At 46.0% G+C, this 25,708-nt stretch overlaps 2 protein-coding genes across 4 annotated transcripts; both read right to left on the reverse strand.

Moving 5' to 3' along the window:
- Nucleotides 1–974: 974 nt before the first annotated feature.
- Nucleotides 975–10,458, reverse strand: LOC136466457 (E3 ubiquitin-protein ligase UPL3-like). Of its 2 annotated transcripts, none has more exons than XM_066464870.1 (18): nt 9,455–10,458; nt 9,239–9,349; nt 9,028–9,144; nt 8,763–8,930; nt 8,512–8,673; nt 6,986–7,222; nt 6,772–6,893; nt 5,102–6,509; nt 4,684–4,788; nt 2,940–4,499; nt 2,581–2,811; nt 2,384–2,488; nt 2,193–2,273; nt 2,051–2,119; nt 1,827–1,955; nt 1,596–1,715; nt 1,316–1,504; nt 975–1,169 (listed from the first exon to the last, which is right to left on the reverse strand). In XM_066464870.1, exons 1-17 carry the CDS (start codon nt 10,166–10,168, stop codon nt 1,439–1,441), a joined length of 5,505 nt encoding a protein of 1,834 aa, XP_066320967.1. In that variant the 5' UTR covers nt 10,169–10,458; the 3' UTR covers nt 975–1,169; nt 1,316–1,438. The 2 variants fall into 2 exon arrangements, with proteins under 2 accessions (XP_066320967.1, XP_066320966.1); XM_066464869.1 differs by having other exon boundaries at nt 1,312–1,504.
- A 625-nt stretch (nt 10,459–11,083) lies between these two features.
- LOC136466458 (kinesin-like protein KIN-6) lies at nt 11,084–24,647 on the reverse strand. Of its 2 annotated transcripts, none has more exons than XM_066464872.1 (23): nt 24,035–24,647; nt 23,254–23,459; nt 23,034–23,154; nt 22,615–22,709; nt 22,271–22,385; nt 22,123–22,188; nt 21,910–21,972; nt 21,761–21,811; nt 16,177–16,259; nt 15,627–15,741; nt 15,307–15,361; nt 15,058–15,179; nt 14,568–14,831; nt 14,006–14,069; nt 13,847–13,917; nt 13,312–13,429; nt 12,953–13,102; nt 12,689–12,871; nt 12,516–12,604; nt 12,180–12,332; nt 11,973–12,064; nt 11,812–11,884; nt 11,084–11,706 (listed from the first exon to the last, which is right to left on the reverse strand). In XM_066464872.1, exons 1-23 carry the CDS (start codon nt 24,473–24,475, stop codon nt 11,596–11,598), a joined length of 2,901 nt encoding a protein of 966 aa, XP_066320969.1. In that variant the 5' UTR covers nt 24,476–24,647; the 3' UTR covers nt 11,084–11,595. The 2 variants fall into 2 exon arrangements, with proteins under 2 accessions (XP_066320969.1, XP_066320968.1); XM_066464871.1 differs by having other exon boundaries at nt 12,516–12,607.
- Between the last annotated feature and the right edge of the window lie 1,061 nt (nt 24,648–25,708).

Raw genomic sequence — 25,708 nt, forward strand, 5'->3', positions numbered from 1 at the left:
TTGCTAACAAAATAGGTAGCAACCTCAGTTTAATTCACATTCCTATATTTGCTTCCTATATAAACGGTTTGCATTGGGAACCCAACTCTTACTGTTTTCTCACATGAAACTCTTTATTTTCTTAATTTATTACTCACATGTTCAATTTACTCTGACCTACCGAGAAAAACGTTCGATGGTGGGGGAGTGCATACGGAGTTTCTATCGACTGCGGAAACTTACGAGTTGGAGAAAAGATCTAACTTTTAAGGAGTTATTTTACCAAACTATTGGAAAGATATTTTTTTTCTCTTTTTGCAAAAATATCTAAATAGGGAGTTCATTCTGGAAATTCCTAGAGTTGCTTTAAAATATAAAGAATCAAATATCTAGGACCCAATCTCTCTCACTTTATTCATGTTTGTCCATTGTCCCTCTTCCTTTCCCCTCTATCCAAGACTTCAACCCTGCACGAATGCACCTGCTCAATTCCAGCATATCCTTGTATATAAGTTCAATTTGACAAACTCGCCAAATTATTTACCATATATATTTTCACTACACATGTAATTTGGTTTACAGCTGCACCATAGATGGAACATGCTTTCCTTCCTGAGAGAAGGAAGGGGTATCAAACAAAGATAATAACGCGTTCGGACGCTAAGGGGTCTCAGAGATGATGAGCAGCAAGCGTTTTGGGCTGCAAACCAGGCTGATTTTGTTGCTATCGCATCAAAGTTTTCCACATGCTTTTCCCCTTGTTTTGGGGGCCATTCATCACCTCGAATGGCAGTATTTGCCTCCTTTCCTTTTAAAGTATCTTTTCTTTCAATCAACTGAACATAATATCCTCGTTCTCTGGTGAAATGGCATCAGTAGTGGAGGAATTGGGTGGGATCGTGGCATCAGTAATGGCGGTGTGGGCGGGATCGTGGTAACCCCGTCATTCTGTTGTAGCGTTTCTGTATCGGAGAACATGGTACTGCCAGTGCTCAAAGAAAAGAAAAATGGTACACTGGGCCACATTTATTAACAGTCAGTCATCACACATGTACATGTTCTTGTTACAGATAAAAATTCTGGATCAACATGATAAAATCACCAATTCTGGATTCTGGAACCAAAATTCCCTTTTATTTACATGTACTGAAAGAAAGGGCTCCCTTTTGGTTCTTGTTGGCGCATATAGCCTGCCCAATGGAAACAGATCATAGACAAACCAAAACGTGTTAAACTTCCTCAATGACAAAAGCTGTAAATTCGTAATTGTAGGTGACAAGGAGAATATATAGCTGAACAAATGTAAAAGAAAGGAGAAATTGACAGCAGCACCTGCATCCGAGTGAGGACTGGGCTCTCGCCCTTGAAGCTGCGCGGCTATTTGTTATATGGACCAACCAAGAAACTAACTCCAGCATAAAATTGACCCCTGTATGTTAGTTCGGATATTATATATTTCTTATGAAAGATCAAACGATCCTCGGCCTTCCAGGATCGCATAAAGCAACTTCTTGCGCATGATTTCCTGTCCAAACAATAGCAATAGCCCATCAGCAGGAAACATCAGAATGTCAACTGACATTTTAGAGGAAAAAAAAACAGCAAGGACACCATACTTTTGTGGAGTACGGGGGCAGCTTCAGATAATTGGCGCACGTCATCACACTAGGCAAATCATCATCAGCAGACTCTGTTGCCCCAGTTGAATTTGAAGCATTCACAGCACTTGAAGGGTGCTGGCAATAATCAAAAGTAACACCACGTTACCCCAAAAATAACATCAAGCAGAATAGGTAGGCACATGTTATAATAGCAAATGCCATGGTAGATACACCATGAAAAAGTACCTTCCTAACTATAGTAAGCTTGGGATTAAGGGCTGCCAATCCACCGGGTGGAAGCCGAGGAGCACCAGTTACAAACTGGCAGAACGCATGCTGCTGCTCAGGGGTGAATTCTGACAAAATCTCGAGTAGCTACAAACAAGAGCAAGAATCAAGGAACCGCATTTCTCAAAGACCACAATTGGATGTATGTAAGAGATGTAGCATATGAGAATGAATGAGCTTACATTCACGATCGCAGGACTTTTAGCAGTATATCCATGATCAAATTTTATGTTATCCACCAGGGATTCCAACTGCAGATTCCAAGGTTTATTTAGTGCCATACTTTAACATATAATAACTTGGATAAAGAGGACAGAAGATTACCTCCCAAATTTCTTGTCGGCCACATATTAGATAGTCAAGTTCTTGAGGTGAAAATATGTGGAGGGATGACATGTCAAACACCTATGAAATGTTAAAATAAACAAGAATTATTGGAGTAAACTAACTACACAAAATCAGAACAAGTGGAATTATTATAAGATTATATGAAAGCAATACCAATGAGGCTGTACCTGATTAAACCCTGATCTAAATGCCTCAACCTGTCGCTTTATCCCTGACTTAACTGTAGCATCCACTACCAAAGTAATATACTCTTCTAAATTGTAAATATTAACCTGCAAATGATAATTGCATTAACTAACAGGCTAAAAAATATAAAGTGAAATCACCAAGATAAATACACACTAATATGGACTTAATCACTTACAATTGTGCCTCCTTCACCCTCTTTGAGCACATAATCAGGATAACCTGGAAGGGTAAAATCTAAACACAAATCTTCAATAGAAGCGCCATGGAAACGCAAATCTGCAACTTGTAGCTGATTCTTGCCACAAGTGGATTCAAGGAACTGCTTTCGTTCAACAAGAACTCGCAGTTCTTGCAATGTCTTCCCAAACTCAGAATCAAATGAGACTATGTCAAACAAATCAAGCTCCTGGCCAGTGGAAATGCATTAAGTCATGAAAAGAGAATACAACACCGAACCAATTAACCCATAAAACAAAGCAAAACAAAATGAAAGCAAATACACTGCACTTGGGAATAGAGCTTCTCTGTACATACCTGTCCAAGTATAAGCTTATAAAACGCTGTTGATAAAGGCAAATCTAAAAGTCTGCCATCTTGCAGGACTTTTGCCATCACTTGACCTATTAAGCGGAAATGCTCCAAAACTTTGAAGAATCTGCTACCTTCTGAAGCATCAACTTTAGGTGGCCAAGGTCGAGGGAACAATCCAAGAGGAGCTTGTATCAAATGCCTGCCATCACCTGGTAGATCTGTGTTGGGTCCTTTTCCTGACGAGCCATCTTCAGGATCTAAACTAATCACATCCTTCCTATCAATGTGCAATCCTGAATCATATGAAGTAGATCTCCATAATCCCAGTTGAGCGCTTTGTAGTTCATGGCTTAAGAGAGTATAAAACTCCAAAGTAGGCCCCAGCCCAGTTCCAACTTCGCCAAAGTATTCCACCTCAAGAACAGCCCTCTGACTGGAGAACATCTCCATAACTTTAGCAGCAGAATCTAGAATACGGTTACGGGAAACACGAACTTTCTGACGTTGTAACCTGCCAAACCGGACCTCTCTTTCACCACCAGAGCTGTGATTGTCACTCTGCTGTTGCTGAAGTCGATTCAATGCTCGCGACAACCCAAAGGCCGTGGAATAGAAGTACTGCCTCCTTGTCTCAAAAGGAAACAGAAATGGGCAGGCCTTGGTCATTTGATAACACCAAGAAGGTAAACTGCCACTACATAGTGCGAGAACATCCTGCATTTGCCGAGCAAGCTTTGGTGTCAATTTGCTATTGACAAACACTTCGGAAGGTACCTTGGCTCCAGTTCTATATAGCTCATCCAAGGTAGTGATTTTTCCCTCAGCAAAATCATTAGATGCTCCCTGTAGTCTTAAACGAGAGGATAACTGATTAAGCCCCTCCAGTACACGCAATAATGCTAAAATGTTGTATGTTGAGTTTGTTCTCTCAAGATCACAAGGAAGTTCTCCTTGTAAGATGCTATCAAGAAGAGAAACCCCTTGTGCTTCAGAGATAGACCTGTAAGAATCTGATTTTATGTTTAACGAGGTGGAAGTCCCTTGGCATCCCTTCTCAACTTGGTTATCAGCCTTCTGGTACGTTATTGTGAACACATCACCCCAGAAGCGGTTTCCATCGTTCGGTATATCAGATCCATTAAACCTTTCTTCATCATCCTCGTCGAGCATAAGTTGACGTTGGATAGCTTGATATACAGTCAAATGTTTGCTAAGCTGCTTCCCACCAGCAGTGAATATAAGTTTATTGTGATCATTCATGCTACCTCCAAGTGACAGACCACGCCGATCTCGGCCACCTCTAACACTGCGACCACCAACAGAAGCCAGCCCAGCCATCGTTGCAGCAACAAATGACATTGCACCTCGTGAACCGAATGTGCTCATACTTCGAAATTCAGTAGAATCCGGTCCCCTGCTAGAAGTGTTTCTAGCACCGGAACCAGATGATGGCTGCGCCTGGCTAAAACTGGCTGAGCTAATGTTACACTCATCGGCATCACCCAGTTTCACATCATGCACACCATCTTGAGAACAGATTGGAAGAGACCCTTCTTGGAGAACCTAAGAATTTGGAGAGGTTATTAAATTAGTTGAAAAGGACACAAATGATCTTGGACAAACTAAAAGGGTATTTTGTCATAATGTAAATAAATATAAGCTTAAACAACTACCAGTGATTGCAACGAAGAAAAACAGAAAAAAAGGGGGGGGGGGGGGGGGGCGCATTCAATTTGCAAACAGTTACCTCATGATCATCATCGTCGTCGTCGTCATCATCATCTGAAATGTCATCATCATCAATCATCAAAGCATCATCAATTTCAACAGGAGATGTGTCAAGCTCTTCATCCTGCAGATACCAACGTAGAATGTACTACTTATCAGTTACCATGCTTCCATTCCCAGCTAAAAAATGAGCCTGCTTCTGGATTATTATCCTAAGATTTTTTAGATTGGCACAGTTTTGAACTTACAAAATCATGCTTACAGCTTATGAGGGTAATTTATATTAAGAACTAGATCCACAACTAAAATTCTCATGTTCATTTGGTGCCCAAGCCATGAGTTCTATAGGTGGCACCAAATATGAATAGGAAACAGTAACTTTCTTTGCTAGACAAACTAACCAGGAACGAGGCATGTAAACAAACAAACAAAAATACCTCTGAACTACTGTGGCCATGTGCTCGCTTCATTTCCGAATCTTTCTCTGAAGCAGATGTTTGGCGGGCAGCATTCCTTGTATTAGGTCCTTTTGGTTCATCTGAGTTTGGCTTTACAATAGCTTTGCCTTTCCCTTTGGCAGTACTAGTGCTTTCATCATGAGAATCCTTCTTAGATGTACCACCCCCTGCAGATGACTTTGATCTTGTTGTTGGACGCCGACCAGATTGAGCCATTGCAGCTGTTAATGATGCACCAGTTGTGGTGCCAGGAACCCCAGATTCAGAATTATTACCAGATGGAACTGTAGGCTTTGACGCAACCTCACTGCGTTGAACTCTGGGCCAAAGGAATTCTTCAACAGCTGCTAGACTGGCAAATGGATCGATAAGCACAATATTTGATGAATAATCCCGAAGCGATTTTTCGCCTTGAGCTCGGGACAGACGAAGCTTGAAGGGTTGAGCCAGAGCACTAAGACCTGAAGTCAGACGTGGCCCTCCAATACCAATCCTACTAGACTGGCTGAGCACAACAGGGAAACGTTCCAGCGAAGACAATGCACTTTGCAGTTTCTGAACCAACAGTGCCATGGGAGTTTCATCCCGTTCATGATCAATAGAAAGGGCAACAGATATGAAGGACTTGTATCGCCTAAGGGCCAGCTGACGAAGCTGAGGTAGGTTTCCTTCAGATACCTTTTCCTTCCCAAATGTCCCACAAGACAAATAGTCAAGCAATGCTGTGGCAACACCACTTCTAATGAATTCAAATGTGGAAACACCATTAACTTTCCTAAGCTCAGAGAGCATTTCAGATATTATTTTGTCTAACTGTTCTTCGACATCAATTGAGATATCCAAAAAATTAGCGCTTATAGCTTTTGATTTCCCTTTGACTTTTGTTTTGACATTCTCAGATACAGTATTCAACTTTGCACAGAGTGCACTCAGTTTAAGAAGGTCATCAGTAATCCCAATATCACTTGAATCAGTGTCTGCTGGGAAGTATTTATCTTTGAAAGACTTTGCATGGTCGCTAACTGCGAAACGAAGGCTGGTGTTTGGAGCTTCTGAAGCGATCGTTGTTGAGCACGTAACCCCAAGGTTGGAACTATTTGATTCATCGAATGAACTATTTTCTGCTGCCACAGCACCCCCACGCCGGCGTTGACGTCTAGGACGTGATGGCATGGCAGAATCATTATCTTTATCCTGAGGTGGCACCTGAGAAGGCACTGTGTTGGAAGATTCCGAACATATAAGTAACTCCACGGCATGAACGACACCTTCCCTCACAAACAGCTTGGAAAATGTCTCTGGAAGTTTTTCCATCATTATTTCTGCTATCTGAAGAGCAGGAATCAACACTTGAGGATCTTTCCATGCAAGAATGCCTGCAAGGAAGCTGCAGATGGAAATGAAATAACTTAGAAGGGATTGGAAAAGAAGTATGTCCATTGAAACTTGAGAGACTTTCTATTTGTCTTTTAGCATCCGTTGTTCTGAAACATTCCCTAGAAATGACCTAAGAAACTTTTTGTTCTTTTAATGAAAAACGTGCAGCTCTTTTGCGTGTTCCAGGAGGAGGGGAGAGAGAGAGAGAGAGAGAGAGAGACCATTCTCCAGACAAAAGGAATATAACGCTTTGAAGGAACTTGTATTAAAACCTGGATATGTTTGTTGTGCCAAGGAGAGACTGGATTGTCTCAGCAGAGCTGTAGTACATTAACTTCCCAATGATCGATAAACACTTGTGACGTATTGGTGCATTTACACTAGAACCATACACCTGAACAAGCACACAGTCTATTAAAGTGCCCCAAAAGACAAAACACAAACAGTAATTGAAATGGCTGTCAGGAGAAGAATTCCGGCACTAACCTGTGTCATTGTGGGTAACAAATCCATACCAAACTGCTGTAGGAGCTCAGGTTGCTCACGCAATAGCCTCTCACGGCCAGACCTTTCATTTCCTGTTGAACCAGCCCCCTCTTGTTTGATGGAAGCAGATTTCTTTGTTGAAGAGCCTTTATATGCATGGTAGTATGTTGGTAACTTAATGATTCTCGCAGGCATATGCGGAAGTAAATCATCAGCAAGGCTCACAATCTCAAACATCTGCAATATTAGGGGTAAACATATGAAAAACATTTGGACAACAAGAAACATACAGGTGTATGAAAGTATGAAACTGACGGGTCAAACAGTGTGGACTTCAAGAGTTAGTGTTTAAGCAGCAAAGTGAGAGGATACAGAGGCAGCTGCAGATAACCGTATATGTTCAAGCAATCATACTCAACAAATGCCAGACTCTTGTGTGTATGTACCACAAATGATTTCAGCAGCTAAGCAAGACAGCAACAAGCAGCAGCTGAGACAACATCATATATTCATACTCAATTGTATAGCATGGAAAAGGAATTCTTGTATCTGTACCATACCGAATATGATTGACCAAAAGCACAATTTACTTGCACATTAGGAAGGAAAATAAGGCGACAAGAATCACAACAGCTACTTAATCAAGATGAGCTATGACAGATTTTGCTCTATCATGTTACATGTGAGACTTTTGTTCCCCTGTGTGCCATAAACCAACACCTCCTGCTTCATTAAAATTAGAACATTTCAAAAGACTTACTCAGGCAATAAAAAAGCGCAATAAAAGTATGCAAGTCTTTGAACATACTAGTTCACTACTCTTTTGAATGATTGTTTGTATGGCTTAAGAAGGCAAGCACAATTCCCAACATTTTAGCATCTATGTTCAATGCTCAAGAAAATCGCCCAAACAATTGCTCGATGGTACATGAGTTAAATGCATCAGTGGCCCCTGAACTTGTCAAGGGATGCCACTTAGGTCCACGAACTTTGAAAACACATTTCTAGGTCCCTAAACTTGTTAATTGGTGCACCACAGTGGTTGGTATGGTCCAGAAATGGACCTGTAGTGCATCGTTTTACAAGTTTAGGGATGTGTGGTGCACCACTTAATAAGTTTACGGACCTAGAAATATGTTTTCAAAGTTAATGGACCTAAGTGGCACCCCTTGACAAGTTTAGGGGCCACTGATGCATTTACCTCTATAATTATGAACATACGATGTTGCCTTTAGAGTTCAAAAAGGCTGTCTAAGTATGTGTGGTAGATGTAATTTTAGAAAGCATGAGATGTCAAAGCCTAATTTTTCACTGATAAATCAGATTTTTATTGAATCCACCAATAAAGGGGCAGACCCAGTGCCGGAAGCTCCCACATGAGTGGGGACTGGGGAAGGGAAAAACAGAGGCAAGCCTTCCCCCCCGCAAAATCTGCGGAGAGGCTGCTTCGAACCCGCGACCTGGTGACTCAGTGAGACAGCTCTAGCAGAATAGTCAAGTCCTAAGTCAGTGATAGAAATATGCACCTGATCGGCAGGCCTTGTTACAGCAGGGGAGACTGATGCTCCAGAAATCAAAGCAGAGCCAGAAAGGATGTCTTTAAGAGTGCCGCTGATCCCAAGAAGAAGCAGTGTTTTAACTGCCAGCAGGGATCCACTTGCACATATTGAGAGAAGACGGATTAAGCCCTGAAAAAGTGTGCAACCAAATTTTAGCACAAGTGTGAGAGGGGCCACGGCAAACACTAGAAGGGTATCAAGAACAAATTGGTGCATACCGTATATGTGGATGTACTCAGTGATGCCTGGCCAGAGGAGTTGCCAACAGCTATCAAGCTAGCAGCTTGAGCAACTAATCCATGATTGCAGAGTTCATCAAGTTTGTCGGGGTAATGGGCAAAAGCTTCAGCAATGCGTGTCAAACAAACAGAAGCATGCTCTAGTACCTGTAGGGCACATAAACAAAGGGTTGGGAAATACATGATATACCTCGATAAGTCATATCATAATGCAGAGGTCTGACTATCTGAGCTTGAAAAGTACTTTGGAATCGTGGTGATTTAGGAGATTCGTGAGCAATGGGACAGCTTCCATGACAAACTCAGAAGCATCGGACGGCAGCTTCCTGCAAATATTTGCGGCGGTAGACAAGGCTACCCTCTACAACAAACATGTGCCCCCATGGGAAGAGGTGTAAGTAGATGCAAACCGTGCACAAGACAAGAACGGCTGAAAGAAGATCAGAGGACTCAACCTGAACCCCAGTGGAGAAGAAGTCAAGATACGATAGAACAGCCATTAGCGCACCAGCTCGCAAACAGGCGGTTGGGTGCTCCAGAGAGATCTTCTTAAGGGCTTGTAGAGACTGAGAAGGCGAGTAAAGTAAATGTGTTAGCAGCACCTTGATCATTTTTTTTAGATAATGAGGATGACTGATCATATAGAGCGAAAAAAGAAGGAAAGGCACCACCTGCTCGGCGAGGTCCATGTACTCTATGGTGAGCAGTCGAGCACAGAAGCACTGTATGGCCCCGTAGTGCACGACCGCGGAGCAGGAGGAGGGGAGCACATCAACGAGGTTGGCCAGTGCCCGCGCAGCGAGCAGCATGACGTCGGGGCTGGCACCAGCGGTGGCAGGCTCGTCCTCGCGGCCGAGCATCCCGACGAGGATTGGGACGAAGGCGTCGACGGGGAAGGCGGCGAGCGAGTCCTCGGTGCCGATGGAGAGCATCTCGCAGAGCTGCATGAGGGACTGGAGCTGGCGCGACTCGTCGCCGTGCGCCTGCAGGCCGGCGAGGATCCTCTTGAGGTGACCGGACGTGGCGGAGGAGGGCGCTGAGGAGGAGGAGGGGAGGAGGTCGTCGAGGCCGGCACCGAGCCTGCGGAGGAGACCCTGGAGGGCGGTGCTGGCGGAGGTGAAGGACTGGGGGAAGGGGACGTCGGCGTCATCGTCGGGGGCGGGGGGAGAAGGGTGGTCGGAGGAGGAGGGGTCGGGGTCCTTGCCCTTGTCGGCGGCGGCGGCGGCGCGGGAGCGGCGGCGGGAGGAGGGCGAGGGTTCCATCAGTGGCTGCTGGGGCGGCGGCGCTGAGGAGGAGGAGGCGGAGGAGTTGCGGCGGGGGCGCTTGGAGGCGGACGAGGAGGCGGCGGCCGCTGCGCGCTTGCGACTGCTGCTGCGTGTTTCCATACAAGGCAGGGCGCGCGCGCGAGGAGGGCGGCCGGTCGGCCGGCCGGCCGAGACTAGGCGGCGGCCAGCGGCAGCGGCAGCGGGCGGATGCGCATGAATCCAATTCCAAGCGACAGCTCCTGGATTGGATTCGCCGGCGGTGGGTCGATCTGGAAGGAATTGGGGATTTTTGCTTGCTTCCCCTTGTTTCCTTTTGCCTTCCTTGCTGGATGGATTCCACCCTTCGATGAAAGGGAGGAGGAGGAGGTCAGGAGGAGCACGACGAAGACGCCAGAGAAGAGAGCGAGACACAGACACCCAGCCCAGCAACTCCGGGGCGGGCCATTCCCTTCATGGGCTCTCATCCTCTCCAGCAGATTTTTTTTATTTTTTTAATTTAAATTTTTTTTTATTATAGAAAATTGCAATACTACACCGCTACCGCCGATTAAATTCCGCTTATCGAGTATTCCCAAAAAAAATTCCGCTTATTGAGACAGCGAATTTTTCGTAATTAATTAAAACACTTTAAAGACTTACTCATGCAATAAAAAAGCGCAATAAAAGTATGCAAGTCTTTGAACATACTAGTAGACTAGTAGTTCACTGCTCTTTTGAATGATGGGTTGTATGGTTTAAGAAAAGCACAATTCCTGACATTTTAGCATCTACTATGTTCAATGCTCAAGAAGATTGCCTAAACAATTGCTCGAGACGAGCGGATCTCACAAGGACACGCTCTCGGAAGGGAAAAAAAAGAGACAGCACTCATTGCTGACGCACACACATACTTCATTTGCAGGTTTAGAGTCGCTAACAGGTACTAATAGTTCATATGCACCTTTAACTCACCATCAACAATCTATTAGCAGGTGGATCCAAACAGCCGCATGTTAATAGATCCAAACCTACCTTAAATCATGGTCGGTAACTCCTGCGCCGTCCATTCGCTCTGCTCTGATCCTCTCCAGCATCCGCCGAGGCCTAGCTCGGTGTTTTTTTCCCAGGTCCATGACAATAATAATTACTACTTTCATTTCTCAACGAAGCAGCAGCATATGCAACTGCGATCACATCCACAAGAAGACTACCACAGCCCCTGTTCGCTTCTCTTATAATACGTACTTTTAGTGTTTTTCTTTCACAACAAATCAACTGAAATATTGTTTTAGCTTATTTTTTCAGCGAAGCGAACGGAGCCAATATCAAGTGCAAGTGCAGCAAACACCTTTCTACAAACCACCATGCTCACATACTCACATCAAACCCATGCTGCTGGTTACTACGTACTACTAGCAGGCGAGGGAGACACAGATCCTGGACCGGCCTAAACACAACACAACATGGCTTTTTTTTCATCTGTCAACGAACTGCTGCAAAATAATGTGCCGTGTCATGCGGTGCCTCCTCTACAGTTAGCTTTAGCTTCACCACATCATGAAGCTACACTATGCTCTACGGACTGGACCGCCTGGACGGCCTTTCATTAGAAGTTGCACAAGTGCATCTGATCTCCCGGTTGGCACCCTGCATCTGGATGATGACCTGCATCTTTCTTCCTGTAATCACAACCGACCGCGGCCCAAGTCAACAAGCAAACCCGACCTATATGTGCATTCCAAAACTTCTGCTGCCATTTTCAGTATACATGCATACATATGTACCATTTTGTTATCCGCATCAATGTCAGCGCCAGTGAATTCCCTGAGCAACATAGCGGCAGCTGGCTGTAACCTCCTGCTCAACCAAACCCCGAGACCAATTAGTTGTTGCACGATCACCATATATGTTTCTACTTGTACACACAACATAATCGTGCATTCACCTCCTGGTTTTCTTCATACTGCCAGGCCTAGACCCAAAAGCTTCCTTATTTGTATCTGCAGTTTCATCTGCCTCCCTGCACTTGCTTGGAGCCTAGGGGGGCACAATCGCAAGCAACACAGCTGTATAAGAAAATATATTCCCAGCACAACTTCTAAGCTGTGTATAATTCCAATGATACATTCAAGGCAAACAAAGTACTTCAAACCTTTGCAGCTTTCACTGGGGCATGATCACACTTTTGGTCTGGAGCTTGACCACAGTCTATACCATGCTCCAGTTCCACGGTAGCCTTTTCTATAGCGGGTTCACATCTTTCAGATTTCTGGTTCAGTTCCTCAAGCTTCATTTCAGAAGCAACCTAAACAAGTATAACCGGTTTGTCAAGTTTCCTAACAGCGACATTCATGATACAGCTGACTTGGCTACAGAAATAAGATGGAAAACTCAACCTGAGAACAATACAGGAACATTGTTGTAAACTACCCTCAAGCTAATTTGGGCAGGGGCTGAGAATAATGGAATAAATAAATTCATTCCTTACCGTTCCAATCAAGGATGACTCACTGGAGCTGGTACCTTCTGTGTCAAAGATCACTTGCTGTGAAGAGCTCCGAGATTCAGGATGCTTCTCTTCTATTCAAAGATCCAATAAAATCGTCACAAAATTGCATCAGAGAAAGAAATCATTCAATAAAAGATTAAAAAGCTCTTCACCTCTTATATTAATATGTTGAATATCCTTATCCTTGCTCAACTCTTCCGTTTCTTCTTCACTTTGCCCTATGGTAGCTGTCTTGCTACTAGTAGTACACTGTGGAGATGACTCACTGGAGCTGGTGCCTTCTGTGTCAAAGATCACTTGCTGTGAAGAGCTCCGAGATTCAGGATGCTTCTCTTCTATTCAAAGATCCAATAAAATCGTCACAAAATTGCATCAGAGAAAGAAATCATTCAATAAAAGATTAAAAAGCTCTTCACCTCTTATATTAATATGTTGAATATCCTTATCCTTGCTCAACTCTTCCGTTTCTTCTTCACTTTGCCCTATGGTAGCTGTCTTGCTACTAGTAGTGCACTGTGGAGATAGCCTGGTTTTTTCAGTGTTCAGGCACAGAAGTGCATCATCTTCTGCAGAAAATTAAAGTATACCCCTGATGATCTTTTGCCTAGTAAAATTCATGAAAACTCAATCAAACAGGTTTTCCTTATGAAAGATTTAATCATCTTTTAAGAGGGAGTCCAGTCTCTACAGAACAAGAAATGCAACTCCTAACTTCCTGCAGATTACCATGTAAAATTATTTAGAAAAAAAATGAAAGTATAGAAATATGAGATACCTGTCAAGCTTTGATTTGAATAGCTAGATGCAGGCATTGCACCACCAGTGTGTGCAGGTATTGACACAGTAAAACTTTCAGATCTATCCAATTCCTTACGAAACACTTGTAACTCTACCTAAAAGAACAGGAAAAAGGTAAAGATAATATGTTACTATTATTTCCAATGTATATTTGGTCTAGTGAACTCTAATGAAAATTCTTGCCACAACCCACAAGTGCTAATAGCAAAACAATAGCAATAAAGCCTACTATCCAAGCACGCTGGGTAGGCTGTTACTGGTAAAAAACACTAAATATGCAGTTAGAAAGAGGAGCAACCTTGGTACCTCTTTTTTCTATGTCAAACTTTGAACAAAAAACATTAAGATGGCATGACTTCTCTGGCTAAAAAAGGATTGTAATGCATATCAGTACAAACTGAAGCATCATTTTACAATATTAGGTTGCATCACTACAAGTAGATACGTGAAATTGATAACACTTTGCTCAAGTGGGTGCAGAAAACAGTCAGATACACAAGGTAAGCATCAACCTTAAAATCTCTGGAGCACACTTGTTCATCTATCAAAGAAACAGACGAAGCATCACAACTGTCAGATTCCCCTGTCACACAAAGAGAAAATTAATTCAGGACTAGAAACAACCATTTTAAAATGTTGCTTCTGGCACATTTACAGTGAACAGACTTAACCTTTCAGGATACAAGGAGCTGAAGAATTTTGAGGACCACAGCATGTCAATTCTTGTGCTTCGACCTGTAAGGAGGGGGGGGGGGGGGGGGGGGGGGGGGGGGGGGGGTGGGGGGTTAATTATTGGTTTATCTTGTAATTTACAAGATCATATCAAGGAAGCCCTAATGTATCTGAATACTCTTCTGACAATGGTATAGCTTAAAAATGTACAGCTGACTGCATTTTAGAAAACAATGAGATGGCAGCATAGCAAAGGAACTGCTTCTGACTTGGACACAAGCAATAGATGCTAGATAGAGAAAAGAAGATATTACAAAAAAAGGAAAAATAAGAATATGAGCTGATAGTAACATTCCATGTTCCAAAAGAATAATAACTATACTTTTAAAAATAAGTTCCCTTGGCTGCAGCCAAGGGTGTGGCCTTTCGTATGAATTTTTAGCATATCCTGGTACCAACCATCCTTGTTTTCCCGAATAACCAAGGAGATAAATGAAGGCCATTAAAGTTCCAAAATAACAGATGAATCAAGTTTTGTGTATTCAAGTTTCTTTTGCTTACATGCAAATTATCTTCTGAAGCATCATAAGATCCCAGGTCAGGTTGATTTGATACAGAAACCAAACTCTGAGCAGCTTGACCAGATGATGCAGAATCATCATGGTTAACAGAGTCATCTTCAGTTATTGGAGAGCTCTTGCATGAACAATACTTTACAGCCTCCAGCTCCTTTTTCAACTCCATAATTTGAATATCTTTATCTCTAATTTGGATATCTTTATCTCTAATCAATTCTTTCATGCTTTCAGCAGCATTCTCGGACTCCTATTATGACAGCATAAAGTGAAAACAAGTACGATGAAAATATTGTTACCCTTTAATGGTAATAACATTGCAAGAACATTCACCATGAAATATTACAAATATATATATATATATATATAGAGAGAGAGAGAGAGAGAGTTCTGTATTAACCACCCAGAAAAGCTCTTATATTGAACAGATGTTCCACATATCATGCTCAGAAGAAAAAACATGCATCGGAAATTACCAAAAGTTTGTGCTTATACTGTCTTAATACAGTCAATAAAGCCCTGGCAAAGTTTGTCATTATTGCTTCGCTTCTGGATACTCTTGGCGTCTCTGAGTTGAGAGACACATGCTGTGCACCATCTGTACCCATTTCAAATATTATTGCAATACTAAAAGTAAATAAAAGGTTCACCAGTACCACAGATAACTTGTACCAAAAATAAAGCATGCGACATTGAAATACATCATAAGAGCTAGTAAACAGAACCTTTTTCAGAAACTTTAGAAATATCATCTGTATCAACATTTTCCTTTCCTTCAACCTGCAAACGTAAAATATATGACAACACAGTACCACTAAGAAATAATACCTTCCCTAGTCCTATAGTTTTTAAAACAAGAGCAGTGCTTATGATCAGATGGTTATATCTTTGCTTAAGACAGCAAAGACATAACCATTCAGTAAAAATACATATGGTATGTATGTGAATTGAAACTTTGGATCAACATGCTGCAGTGCATGGAAGCTATCTATACAGTCTTAAATCTAAACACACTCAAATATTGAAGGTAAACAGCAATTTGTACCACAAGGACTTCAGGCTTCTGAACCTTCCTTTTTTTCTTGTTCTCTTGGCAAATCAAGGAAACGTTGATTCTCTTTTGGGAAGCCAAGTCAGAAGAGTCCTCAAGGCTAGTGTACCTGACAAGATAACAGGAAGCAAAATGAATGAGAAATTAGAAAGGGTAAATTAGAGATCTTGGCTATAAGATTGCCAAGTAATGAATATCACATGGTAACCAAATGATTTACAAAAAATAAATACCCTAAATGGGACATCTATCCTTTTGTCTTTGAAGACAAAAACAAGTTTCTAGAAAAGCTAGTTGATTTGATTAAGTGATCAATGTTGCCACTTTCCTCACCGCATTTCTTCTAATTGAAGCTACAAACTATGATCTTACAAGATTAGCAAGATTCTATTAATACAGTTACAATTATCAACCTTATAAATACTGATATGATTGGCACCAATAAGCAACCTAATACCACTTTTCCCACTAGTTATGTTTTATTCTTCTCAATTATAGCAAAAGAGAAGAAAATGAATCAGTGTAGTAAGGAGAGTAATAGTACTTTATTTTCATGTAAGGAGATGCTTGTCTAAGCAAAAATGATGTATCCAAATAATCATCATCCCCTGGTTTCACATTCAAGATCTGAAAAATAAGGGCAGATAATTATTAAAGTAAAGATAAAAGCACACAAGAATCAACATGTACACCGAAGGGTTAGCACCAGTGTTATGTAGCACTAAAAACTTCTTGCGCAAAAAATATGTAGCACTAAAAACCTACCACCACCCTTCTTTTTTACTTGAGTTTTGGATATTGCAAGGTCTCCAATTTTTTTCACTTACTTTTTCCAAGCATTTTTTTGTTTATATTTATTGAAAATATAGTCATTGGAAAGTGTTGATCATGACAAATTTACTAATATATACTTTCAATGTTACAAGTGATAATTTCAGGTCCATGTATCTGTTGGCTGCCAGAGGGCAGCTTGGCCAACAGGCCGCTTGGATTGTATTGCAAAAATGACTTAGATACAAGAAGATGCTAACCACTGCATATATAAGCAAGTGGTGTACCTACTCCTTAGCATATTCTAACTGCATAAAGCAGATGCTATGATTCCTACTTGGTTGCCAAGGCACCATGATCAACTTGGTTGCCAAGGAACCTGAAACCTTACATGACAGTGAATAGTAAATAACTATAGTAGGTAAATGAAAAACATCAACACTAGGCTAACTACTGACAATTCTCCCCTTTAGCCTTGTGGTCCTTGGAAGTGATCTGCTTGAGCCCAATTCTTCCCCTCATCTCTTCAAATTTTGATTTTCCAAGAGACTTGGTTAGAATGTCAGCCAGCTGATCAGTGGTGGATATGTGATCAGCCCTGATACTTCCATCTTCCAAGCAGTTTCTGATGAAGTGATACTTGATCCTGATGTGCTTACTGCGCTCATGAAAGACTGGATTCTTGGCTAGAGCAAGTGCAGACCTGCTATCAATTTTCAGTTCAACCACTTCCACATTCCTTCCAAGGAGGTCTGCCAACAGCCTAGATAGCCAAATTGCTTGTTTTGCAGCTGTGGTAGTGGCAATGTACTCAGCTTCACAACTAGATAGAGCCACCACCTTCTGCTTCACTGACTGCCAACACATAAGATTGCTTCCCAGGAAGAACAAGGTGCCACTAGTGCTCTTGCTGGTGTCAATGTCTCCAGCCAAGTCACTGTCACAGTACCCAATAAATCTTGCTCTCCCTGGAGCCTTAGTGTAGTGCAGACCAAGCTCCAGAGTACCAGCCACATATCTCAAGATGCGCTTGATGGCTGCTTGGTGTTCTGCAGTCGGCCTCTCCATGAATCGACTGACAAAGCCTACTGAGAAGGCTAAGTCAGGTCTTGTGTGGACCAAGTAGCGCAAGCTGCCCACCAATCTTCTGTATTGGGTAGGATCAACTTCTGCAGCTGCGCTCTGCCTGCTCAACCTTAGCCGCTCCTCCATTGGCGTATGGGCGGGGTTGCAGGCATCCATACTTCCCAGCTCAAGGATCCTCTTGGCATAATGGGTTTGCCTCAGAGTGATCCCAGCTGAATCTTGGTGTACTTCGACCCCCAGGTAGAAGGACAGGAGGCCGAGGTCGCTCATGTCGAAGACCTTCTTCATCTGAGCCTTGAAACCTTCTATGGCTTGAGCGCTGGCACCGGTGATGATCAAGTCGTCAACATAGACGCCAATCAGCAGCAGCTCCTCCCCTGTTCCTCGCCTGTACATTGCGGCTTCATGGTCGCTTTGCTGGAAACCCATCTCCTTGAGGGTGGCGTCCAGCTTGGCGTTCCAAGCTCGCGGAGCCTGCCGTAGGCCATACAAGGCCTTGCGCAGACGGTACACCATCTTCTCCTTCCCGGCGATGGTGAAGCCAGGCGGCTGCTTTACATACACCTCCTCCTTGAGGTCGCCGTTAAGGAAGGCAGATTTGACGTCCATATGGTGGACGCGCCATCCTTCTTGGGCCGCCAGCGCTAGGAGGACTCGGACGGATTCCATGCGCGCCACGGGAGCAAACGCGTCGTCGAAGTCGATCCCTTCCTGCTGGACGAAGCCCCGCGCCACCAAGCGCGCCTTGTACTTGGTCACCGCGCCCCGCTCGTCCTTCTTGAGCTTGTAGACCCACTTCAGAGTGATGGGCCGATGACCGGGAGGAAGCTCCACAAGCTCCCAAGTGCAGTTCTGCTCAACTGCCTTGATCTCCTGCTCCATGGCGGCCTGCCAGGCAGGATCGCCTTCAGCCTCCGCGAAGTTGGCCGGCTCGCCGGCGTGCGTGAGGTGAAGCTCAGCGAAGAGACGTGAAGCCGGCAGCGGTGTGGGTGCGTCCCCGATGATGTTGGGCATGGTTCGGTACCGCAGCTGCTCGCCATCGTAGGAAGCATCAAGGCGATCGTCGTCGTCCTCGAGTGGTGACGCGAACTCAACTGGGTCCGCCTGCTCGGTCTCTGCTGCTGGTGAAGCAGAGGAGGCTTGTGGATCGTGCTCCCCTGGAGCTGGTGACGGCGCGCGCGGCGGAGCTCCGTCTGTGTCGACTCCCCAGAACTCGATGTCGAAGTCGCTGGAGGCGGAAGCAGACGTCCCGGTGGCCGAATTGGACCAATCCCAGCCGCGCCCTTCATCAAACACCACGTCGCGGCTCACCTTAACGCGTCCCGTCACCGGATCGAGGACCCGGTAGGCCTTGGCGCCCTCGGCGTAGCCGATGAAGACCCCAGCCTTGCCGCGGTCGTCGAGCTTGCGCAGCTGCCCGAGCTCCCTTGTGTAGGCGACGCAGCCGAATGTACGCAGGTAGCTCACCGCCGGCGCTCGTCTGTGCCAGGCTTCATAGGGGGTCTTGCCTTGCAAGCTTCTTGTCGGCGCGCGGTTGAGCAGATGCACCGCCGTCATCACCGCCTCCCCCCAGAATTTTGCCGGCATGGACCTCTGCTTCAGGAGTGCGCGCGCGGTCGCCACGACCGTCTGATTGCGCCGCTCCACAACACCGTTTTGCTGCGGTGAGTGTGGTGCAGAGTAGTGCCGCTTGACTCCTTCGGCGGCGAAGTACTGCGCCAGCTCGCCGACGGTGAACTCTCCTCCATTGTCGGTCCGCAGTACCTTGAGCTCACGGCCGGTCTCCTTCTCTGCTTCGGCCTTCACCCGCTTCACGGCATCCGCAGCAGTATCCTTGGTCGGCAGAAGCACCGCCCACATGAAGCGGGTGGCGTCGTCCACCATCAGCAAGAAGTAGCGGCGCCCTCCTGGTGTCGCCGGTGTCACCGGCCCGCACAAGTCGCCGTGGACGAGGTCCAGGGGCGCCTGCGCGCGGTACTGCGCCTGCTGCGGAAACGGCTTGCGGCGGAGCTTGGTGGTGACGCAGGTGTCGCAAACTTGCTCCGCATGCTTGATCACCGGCATCCCCCTCACCATCTCCTTGCCGAGCTGGTGCAGCGCCTCGAAGCTGAGATGCCCGTAGCGCTCATGCCATCTCCATGACTCGTCCTCCTTCCTGGCGGCAAGACATACCGGCTGCGCGGCCTCCAAGTGCAGGATGTACAGCCGACTAGGCCCGCGATGTACCTTGGCGAGAAGACGACCACGCCGGTCCCAGATGCGGAGCACTCCATGATCAATTTCCACCCTGGAGCCTCCTTCGTCGAGCTGCCCCAAACTCATAATCGAGTTCCGGAGCGCTGGGATGTAGAAGACGCCATGGAGGACGCGCTGCTCTCCGTTCTTGGCCTGGAAGACGATGGAGCCGGTCCCCTTGATTTCCACTCGAGACGAGTCGCCGAAACGCACCGTGCTGCGCGCCGTGGTGTTGAGCTCGGCGAAGAGCTCCCGGCGGCCGGTCATGTGATGCGTGGCCCCGCTGTCGAGGTACCATCCGTCGAGCGCCTCCTCGTTGGCACTGGTGTTGAGGAAGACACGCGCGCGCGGCTCGTTGATGTCAAGGGAGACCGTGGCCTTGGAGCAGACGGCTTCGTTCTTCTCGTCGAGCTCGAGGAAGCCGTGGGCGAAAAACAGAGCACCATCATCGTCCTCTGCTTTTACGACGTGCGCAGCACCGCCACACCCTCCACCGCGCCGTCCACCTCGATCACCTCCAACGCGGTTGCCTCCTCCGCGGTGGTTGCCACCGCCGCCGCCGCGGTCACCACCACCACGGCGCGGCTGGCGGCAGTCGCGCGCCCAATGGCCGCGATCACCACAGTTGAGGCAGGTGTCGTCGTTCACCCCGCGATCGTCGCCACCGCCTCTGTCTCCTCCGCCGCGATTTCCCTTCCCGCGCTGCTTCTTGCCGCCGCGTAGACGACGTCGCGGTTCCTTGCCCGACGCAGAAGCGGCAACCTCCTCCTTCTCCTTGGCACGCCACTGCTCCCTCGTCAGCAGCAGTCCACCGATGGCGGCCGGTTCCGCGTCCAACGCCTCCATGTCGTCCACCGTCTTCAAGCGCCCAGACACCTCCTCGATGGTGAGGTCCTGGAAGTCCAGAAGCGTCTCGATGGCGATCCGGAGCTGAGCGTACTTCGGCGGCACGGCGCGCAGGAGCCTCTCCACCGCGCGCTCTTCATCGATGTCGTTGTCGCCGTGGAGAAGAAGCTGCTGCTTCAGGGCCATCAAGCGAAGGGTAAAGTCCTCGATCTGCTCACCCGGACGGAAGGCGAGCTTCTCCCAGTCGCTGCGGAGTCGCTGGAGCGTGGCGCGGCGCACCCGATCGACTCCGATCCGTGCGGCGGCGATGGAGTCCCAGGCCTCCTTGGCCGATCCCTTCTCGGACAGCGGCATCTGCATCTCCTGTGGCACGGCGGCGATGATCGCCTCCACCGTGCGCCTGTCCTCATGGTATGGCAGGTCTTGGTACTCGATCGCATCCCAGAGTTGCCGCGCCTGGAGCTTCAGCTTCATGATCGAGGCCCACTCATGATAGTTTGTCTTGGTGAGCATTGGCCAGGTGGAACTTGCGCCAGAGTCCTTGTACACGGTCTGGATCACCGGCGAGCGGCCCCTGGCCCATCCGCGGCGGCGATCCTGATCCCGATCGGGCGACCGCGTCTGCCTGCGCTCGCGCTCCGGACTCCTCCGTAGAAACGGGCGGCGATCGCGCGGATCCTCCTCCACCAACTCTCGACGCAGAGCCGCGGCCGTGGCGGCCGCGTTCCGAGCTGCTGCTGCTGCGGCCTCCGCGGCCTGCTGCGCCTGCGCGGCTGCGGCCTCTGCCGTGGCCAGACGCTGCGCCCGCTACTCGGCGGCGGCGGCGGCGGCGGCTGCTGCTGCTCTCTCTGCGGAGGTGGCCATACTTCTCCCTATCTCTCAACCGGCTCTGATACCAATTGTTGGCTACCAGAGGGCAGCTTGGCCAACAGGCCGCTTGGATTGTATTGCAAAAATGACTTAGATACAAGAAGATGCTAACCACTGCATATATAAGCAAGTGGTGTACCTACTCCTTAGCATATTCTAACTGCATAAAGCAGATGCTATGATTCCTACTTGGTTGCCAAGGCACCATGATCAACTTGGTTGCCAAGGAACCTGAAACCTTACATGACAGTGAATAGTAAATAACTATAGTAGGTAAATGAAAAACATCAACACTAGGCTAACTACTGACAGTATCATACCAGAGTCATTTTCTTCCTTCCTTCTAGGTAGTCTCTTAAGTACCTTGTCAACTATCAAAAATGGCAAAAAGATTTAGAAGCTAACATTGAAATTTCAATTATAAAATAGTCTTATATACTACTGCTTTAAGCGAATTAAGAAATATCACCATGGAATTCTTGAAATGCTTTTCCAAGGGCTTCTTCTGGTTTTTCTGATGTTCTAACAGAGACTGCAATTACCAATACAAAAAAAGAAAAGAATTAGTGAACAGGCTAGCACATCTTCATTAATTCAAAGATGCAAATGAGTGAATGATAGTGTTTTGCATGTAGACTGCAGTGAAAAAAAAAGATTCAGGACAAAAGCCATTTGGCAGTACCCTCAAACAGAGACTGAAAACCATGGATGTGTTGTTGATGAAGTTGCTTTCTAACAGTCTTGAACCCTGCAAACAAACGGTTAATCATTTTTTAGAAACAAATCTTTGTTTTATCATATTACAAAGCAACGCTGATGGAGAAACAGACTCGATTTCCGGTTCTCCTTTCCCGCTCTGCACCAGCAAGGACTGCTATGGTCAGAACAGCACTACTAAGTGGATGTTCACTGTCTGCGCGTATCGTGATGATGCACTGAGATCGACTGCAATACAAAATGAAGTTCTCTTTAACATCATATTTATAAACATGATTTAAAAGTTATTTGAAAGACCTAGAATAGAAGCAAGCAAATAGTGATGCTCACTAGTGAAACACTATGTCTGTTATGATTATTAAGAAAAAAATTTCCAAGGTACACAAGTGTATTCTGAACAAAAACATCCATTACGAAAGAACAAGCGAACATATTTGTAAGGAGAGCAAGAGCATGCCTTGAGTTGCTGTTAGCATTTGTTGCAGCCGTGCTGCGCTTTAGCATACCACGTGAAACCAAGCTCTCCGCATCTGCAGGATTTGAAAGGGCAGCCTGCAGAACAAATTAAAGCTAACAACTTATTGTCTGCTACAGATATATCAGGCATATCAGTCTCTTCCACGATGCAATTCAAATGACATGTACTGTTCCAACTTCCAGGACATTCATGTGATCAGAAATCATGATTCCAAATAACAGCAAGAAATGCAAATTCCTCACAAGACTTGCACAGCACCTTCCCACCCATGTTAATTGTAACTATCCGATTGGAATTCTCAGGAGGTGACAACAAGAAATGCAATTCAAACTGTAATCACAGAGTCAAAGGGTATTCAGTCCTATCAAGAGTGTTCAAGGTGTTTGGTTGAGGACTACCTCTTGAAGACCTTTAATCACTGACTGCTGAAGAACACACTCCACAGCATCAGACAGTAAGTCAAGAATGCGTTCCCCTTTTCCCTCAGAAAGTATCTCAAACACTGATAGGAAAAATGACCTGTTATTGTCATAGAAAAAGAAACATCAAGATATGGTTCCGTCCATGCCATAGCTTGCAAATGTAACTAGGGACTGGATGTGAAACAACATGTTTTACCTTGCTGGTTTCCTGGCAACCTTGTTTTCGCCTTGTGCGTCGAAGATTCTCCTCAGCGTGAGGGGCAGTATACCAGGATTCCTTGGGTTACCAAAGATGGTGTGCGTCTTTCCAGAGCCTGTGGGGCCCATTGCAACCAGAAGGCCGCTCTTTCCGCCCAGGAAGTCATCCACCAGAGGGTTCATGACTTGCGCGAAGATATCATGCTGTGAGGAGGAAAGTGGACCTGACCTTTAATCATCAAGCTAAATCGCTAGTAGGTACAGTACATACTACCTATCTTGATTGGAGGAGACTTCGATATAATTAGATATGCCAAAGAAAGGAATAAGAACAACAGGGTACATAGATACTCTGGGTTGTTTAACACCCTTATTCACTTCCACGAGTTAAGGGAGTTGATGATGACTGGGGGTCTATACACATAGTACAATAATCAGGAATGTCCAATATTGGAAAAATTGGATAGAATTTTAGTTTCTAAAGAGTGGGAGGATATCTTCCCATATGCTATTGTTAAAAGGCTTCCTAGAGAGATATCTGACCATAAACCTCTCATAATTTCTGCTGGACCTGTTAAATCTGTAAACAGTTCAGGTTTGAGTTGAGTTGGCTAAATAATCCTGAGTTTCATGACTTAGTGAAGAAACTGTGGTCAAAACCGTGCAGACTGCAGAGCGAAAATCAGTTTTGGACAAGATTCTACAGAAATTAATAAAGCTCTTTAAACAATACTTCAAAGGCTGGGGTTTAATTTGCAAGGTGATATAAGGAAGAGAACCTGGGTGGAGTTGGACGGAAAAACGGCGGAGAAGCCATCGAAGACCTCGGTCCGACCTCGCTTGGCGTCGACGAGCTTCGACCGTGGGACAGTTAGTGCGACAGAGTTGGGTCCGGTGGGCGCGAGGCAGACCTCCCCGGGCCCGGGTCCGGGTCCGGGTCCGCCCTGCTTGGGCTTCCGGCGCGGCTCCTTGGCAGCGGGCACTGGGCGGCTTCGATCGCGGTGGTCCGTGAGTGGGCGGATGCGGAGGAAGACCTTGAGGCGGTCCTCCTGCGGCGGGCGGGGAACGGAGGCGGCGGACGCTGCTTCATCCTCGAGCAGGCGGGAGAGGGAGGAGGGTTTGGGTTTGGCGCCGGTGAGCGGGGTCGGGGGAGGCCTCGCGCGGCGGGGTGGGTTCCGGCGGACGGTGGTGGGAGGATGAGGCGAGGAGGTGGCCTCCATCACAACTCAACTCCACACACGGGCACACGGCCGGGAATCTCCGCGGGTGGATGGATCGATCAAGCGTCGCGGCCTCGCGGGCGGCGGTTCCCCTTCCCTTCCACGGCTGGCCGGCTCCCAAGGGACTTCAAATTTCGAACGCCGCCGCTGCAAATTTCTCACAGCAAGGAAAAGAAATGAAATGAATTCACGTCTCACTTTTCGGAGGGGTGCGGCTGGTGCGCTCAATGGCGGCTAAAATTGGTAAGGGGCTGCGAGTTGGGCTGTGGAGAAGGGTTGTTGGGCTGGGTCTAAAGATCTGTTTCTAAAATTTCTTGGCCCACGAGCGAGTATGCAGGCTGCAGCACCTATGCCCCGCGGTTTGGAAGTTTTTTTTTTCTACACAAGTAACATCACTTTATTTCAGCAGCTAACGGGGAAACAGAGTTCACTGCAGTGCAGTGCGCTCCTTAAGGGGCACTGGTGTACATGAGCATGATTAGTACAAGTAATGAAAATTGGGAAAGGTTGAAACTGGATGGCTGCAAATGCTTGCTTTGCTAACACATGAGTTATATGGTTGAGGTTCCTCCCAATCTTGTAAATCTTGAAGTTGTTCCTCCCAATGATGAATTATGTGGTTGTTGGAGTGGAACAGTTTTTGTGTGTGTGTGTGTTGATACAAGGATCAGTTTTGTGTTGTATTGCGTTTGATGAGAACTAGTCATATATATGCATGTTTATGCCAAACTTCGATGCCATCGCTATTTGTTTTGTACATACATATATTTGGCATCGACACCTTGGCACCTTCCGTAGCCACCAGTTCAGTTCCCTTGGCATGAAGGCCGAAGCTATCGGCTTTACATATATACATGTTTGAACCAATTAATTAAGCAAGATGGATACAATAGTGGTATTAATTAGTTACAAATTAAATAAAAACCTAGAGCTAGTACAACACAAGACAGAGTTAGAGAATGCAGCATGCAAAGCCCATTTCCCTTGTTAAATAACCAAGGGGAAAGAAGTGCAGTAACAACAATAGTGAGAGAGAGAGAGAGAGGGGATTGCCGAATGGGCCGCGTCACACAAAGCGGGCGAGCGAGCAGGAGCAGCTGGTATGTGTTGCGTACTAGCAGCTAGCTGTAATATATATATATACACCTCAGCTTTTGCTGGCTAGCACGCCAAAAAATCACCATTATATCCAGTCCAGTAGCAGGGAGGAGGGAGCGAATATATTGCAGATGA

Source organism: Miscanthus floridulus, chromosome 7 (assembly GCF_019320115.1).
Source record: "Miscanthus floridulus cultivar M001 chromosome 7, ASM1932011v1, whole genome shotgun sequence".
In the NCBI taxonomy this organism is placed as follows: Eukaryota; Viridiplantae; Streptophyta; class Magnoliopsida; order Poales; family Poaceae; genus Miscanthus; species Miscanthus floridulus.

What these genes read in the sequence shown, in the direction of transcription:
- LOC136466458 (XM_066464871.1), bottom strand. Translation starts at nt 24,475, where the DNA reads ATGGAGGCCACCTCCTCGCCTCATCCTCCCACCACCGTCCGCCGGAAC. An exon ending in TTTTCAGTCTCTGTTTGAGG is followed by an intron (nt 21,973 to 22,122) that starts GTACTGCCAAAT and finishes TGGTAATTGCAG; the next exon opens with TCTCTGTTAGAACATCAGAA. An exon ending in TTCAAATCAAAGCTTGACAG is followed by an intron (nt 13,103 to 13,311) that starts GTATCTCATATT and finishes AATTTTCTGCAG; the next exon opens with AAGATGATGCACTTCTGTGC.
- LOC136466457 (XM_066464870.1), bottom strand. Translation starts at nt 10,168, where the DNA reads ATGGAAACACGCAGCAGCAGTCGCAAGCGCGCAGCGGCCGCCGCCTCC. An exon ending in ATAAGCTTATACTTGGACAG is followed by an intron (nt 2,812 to 2,939) that starts GTATGTACAGAG and finishes TCCACTGGCCAG; the next exon opens with GAGCTTGATTTGTTTGACAT. An exon ending in TTAGATCAGGGTTTAATCAG is followed by an intron (nt 2,274 to 2,383) that starts GTACAGCCTCAT and finishes AACATTTCATAG; the next exon opens with GTGTTTGACATGTCATCCCT.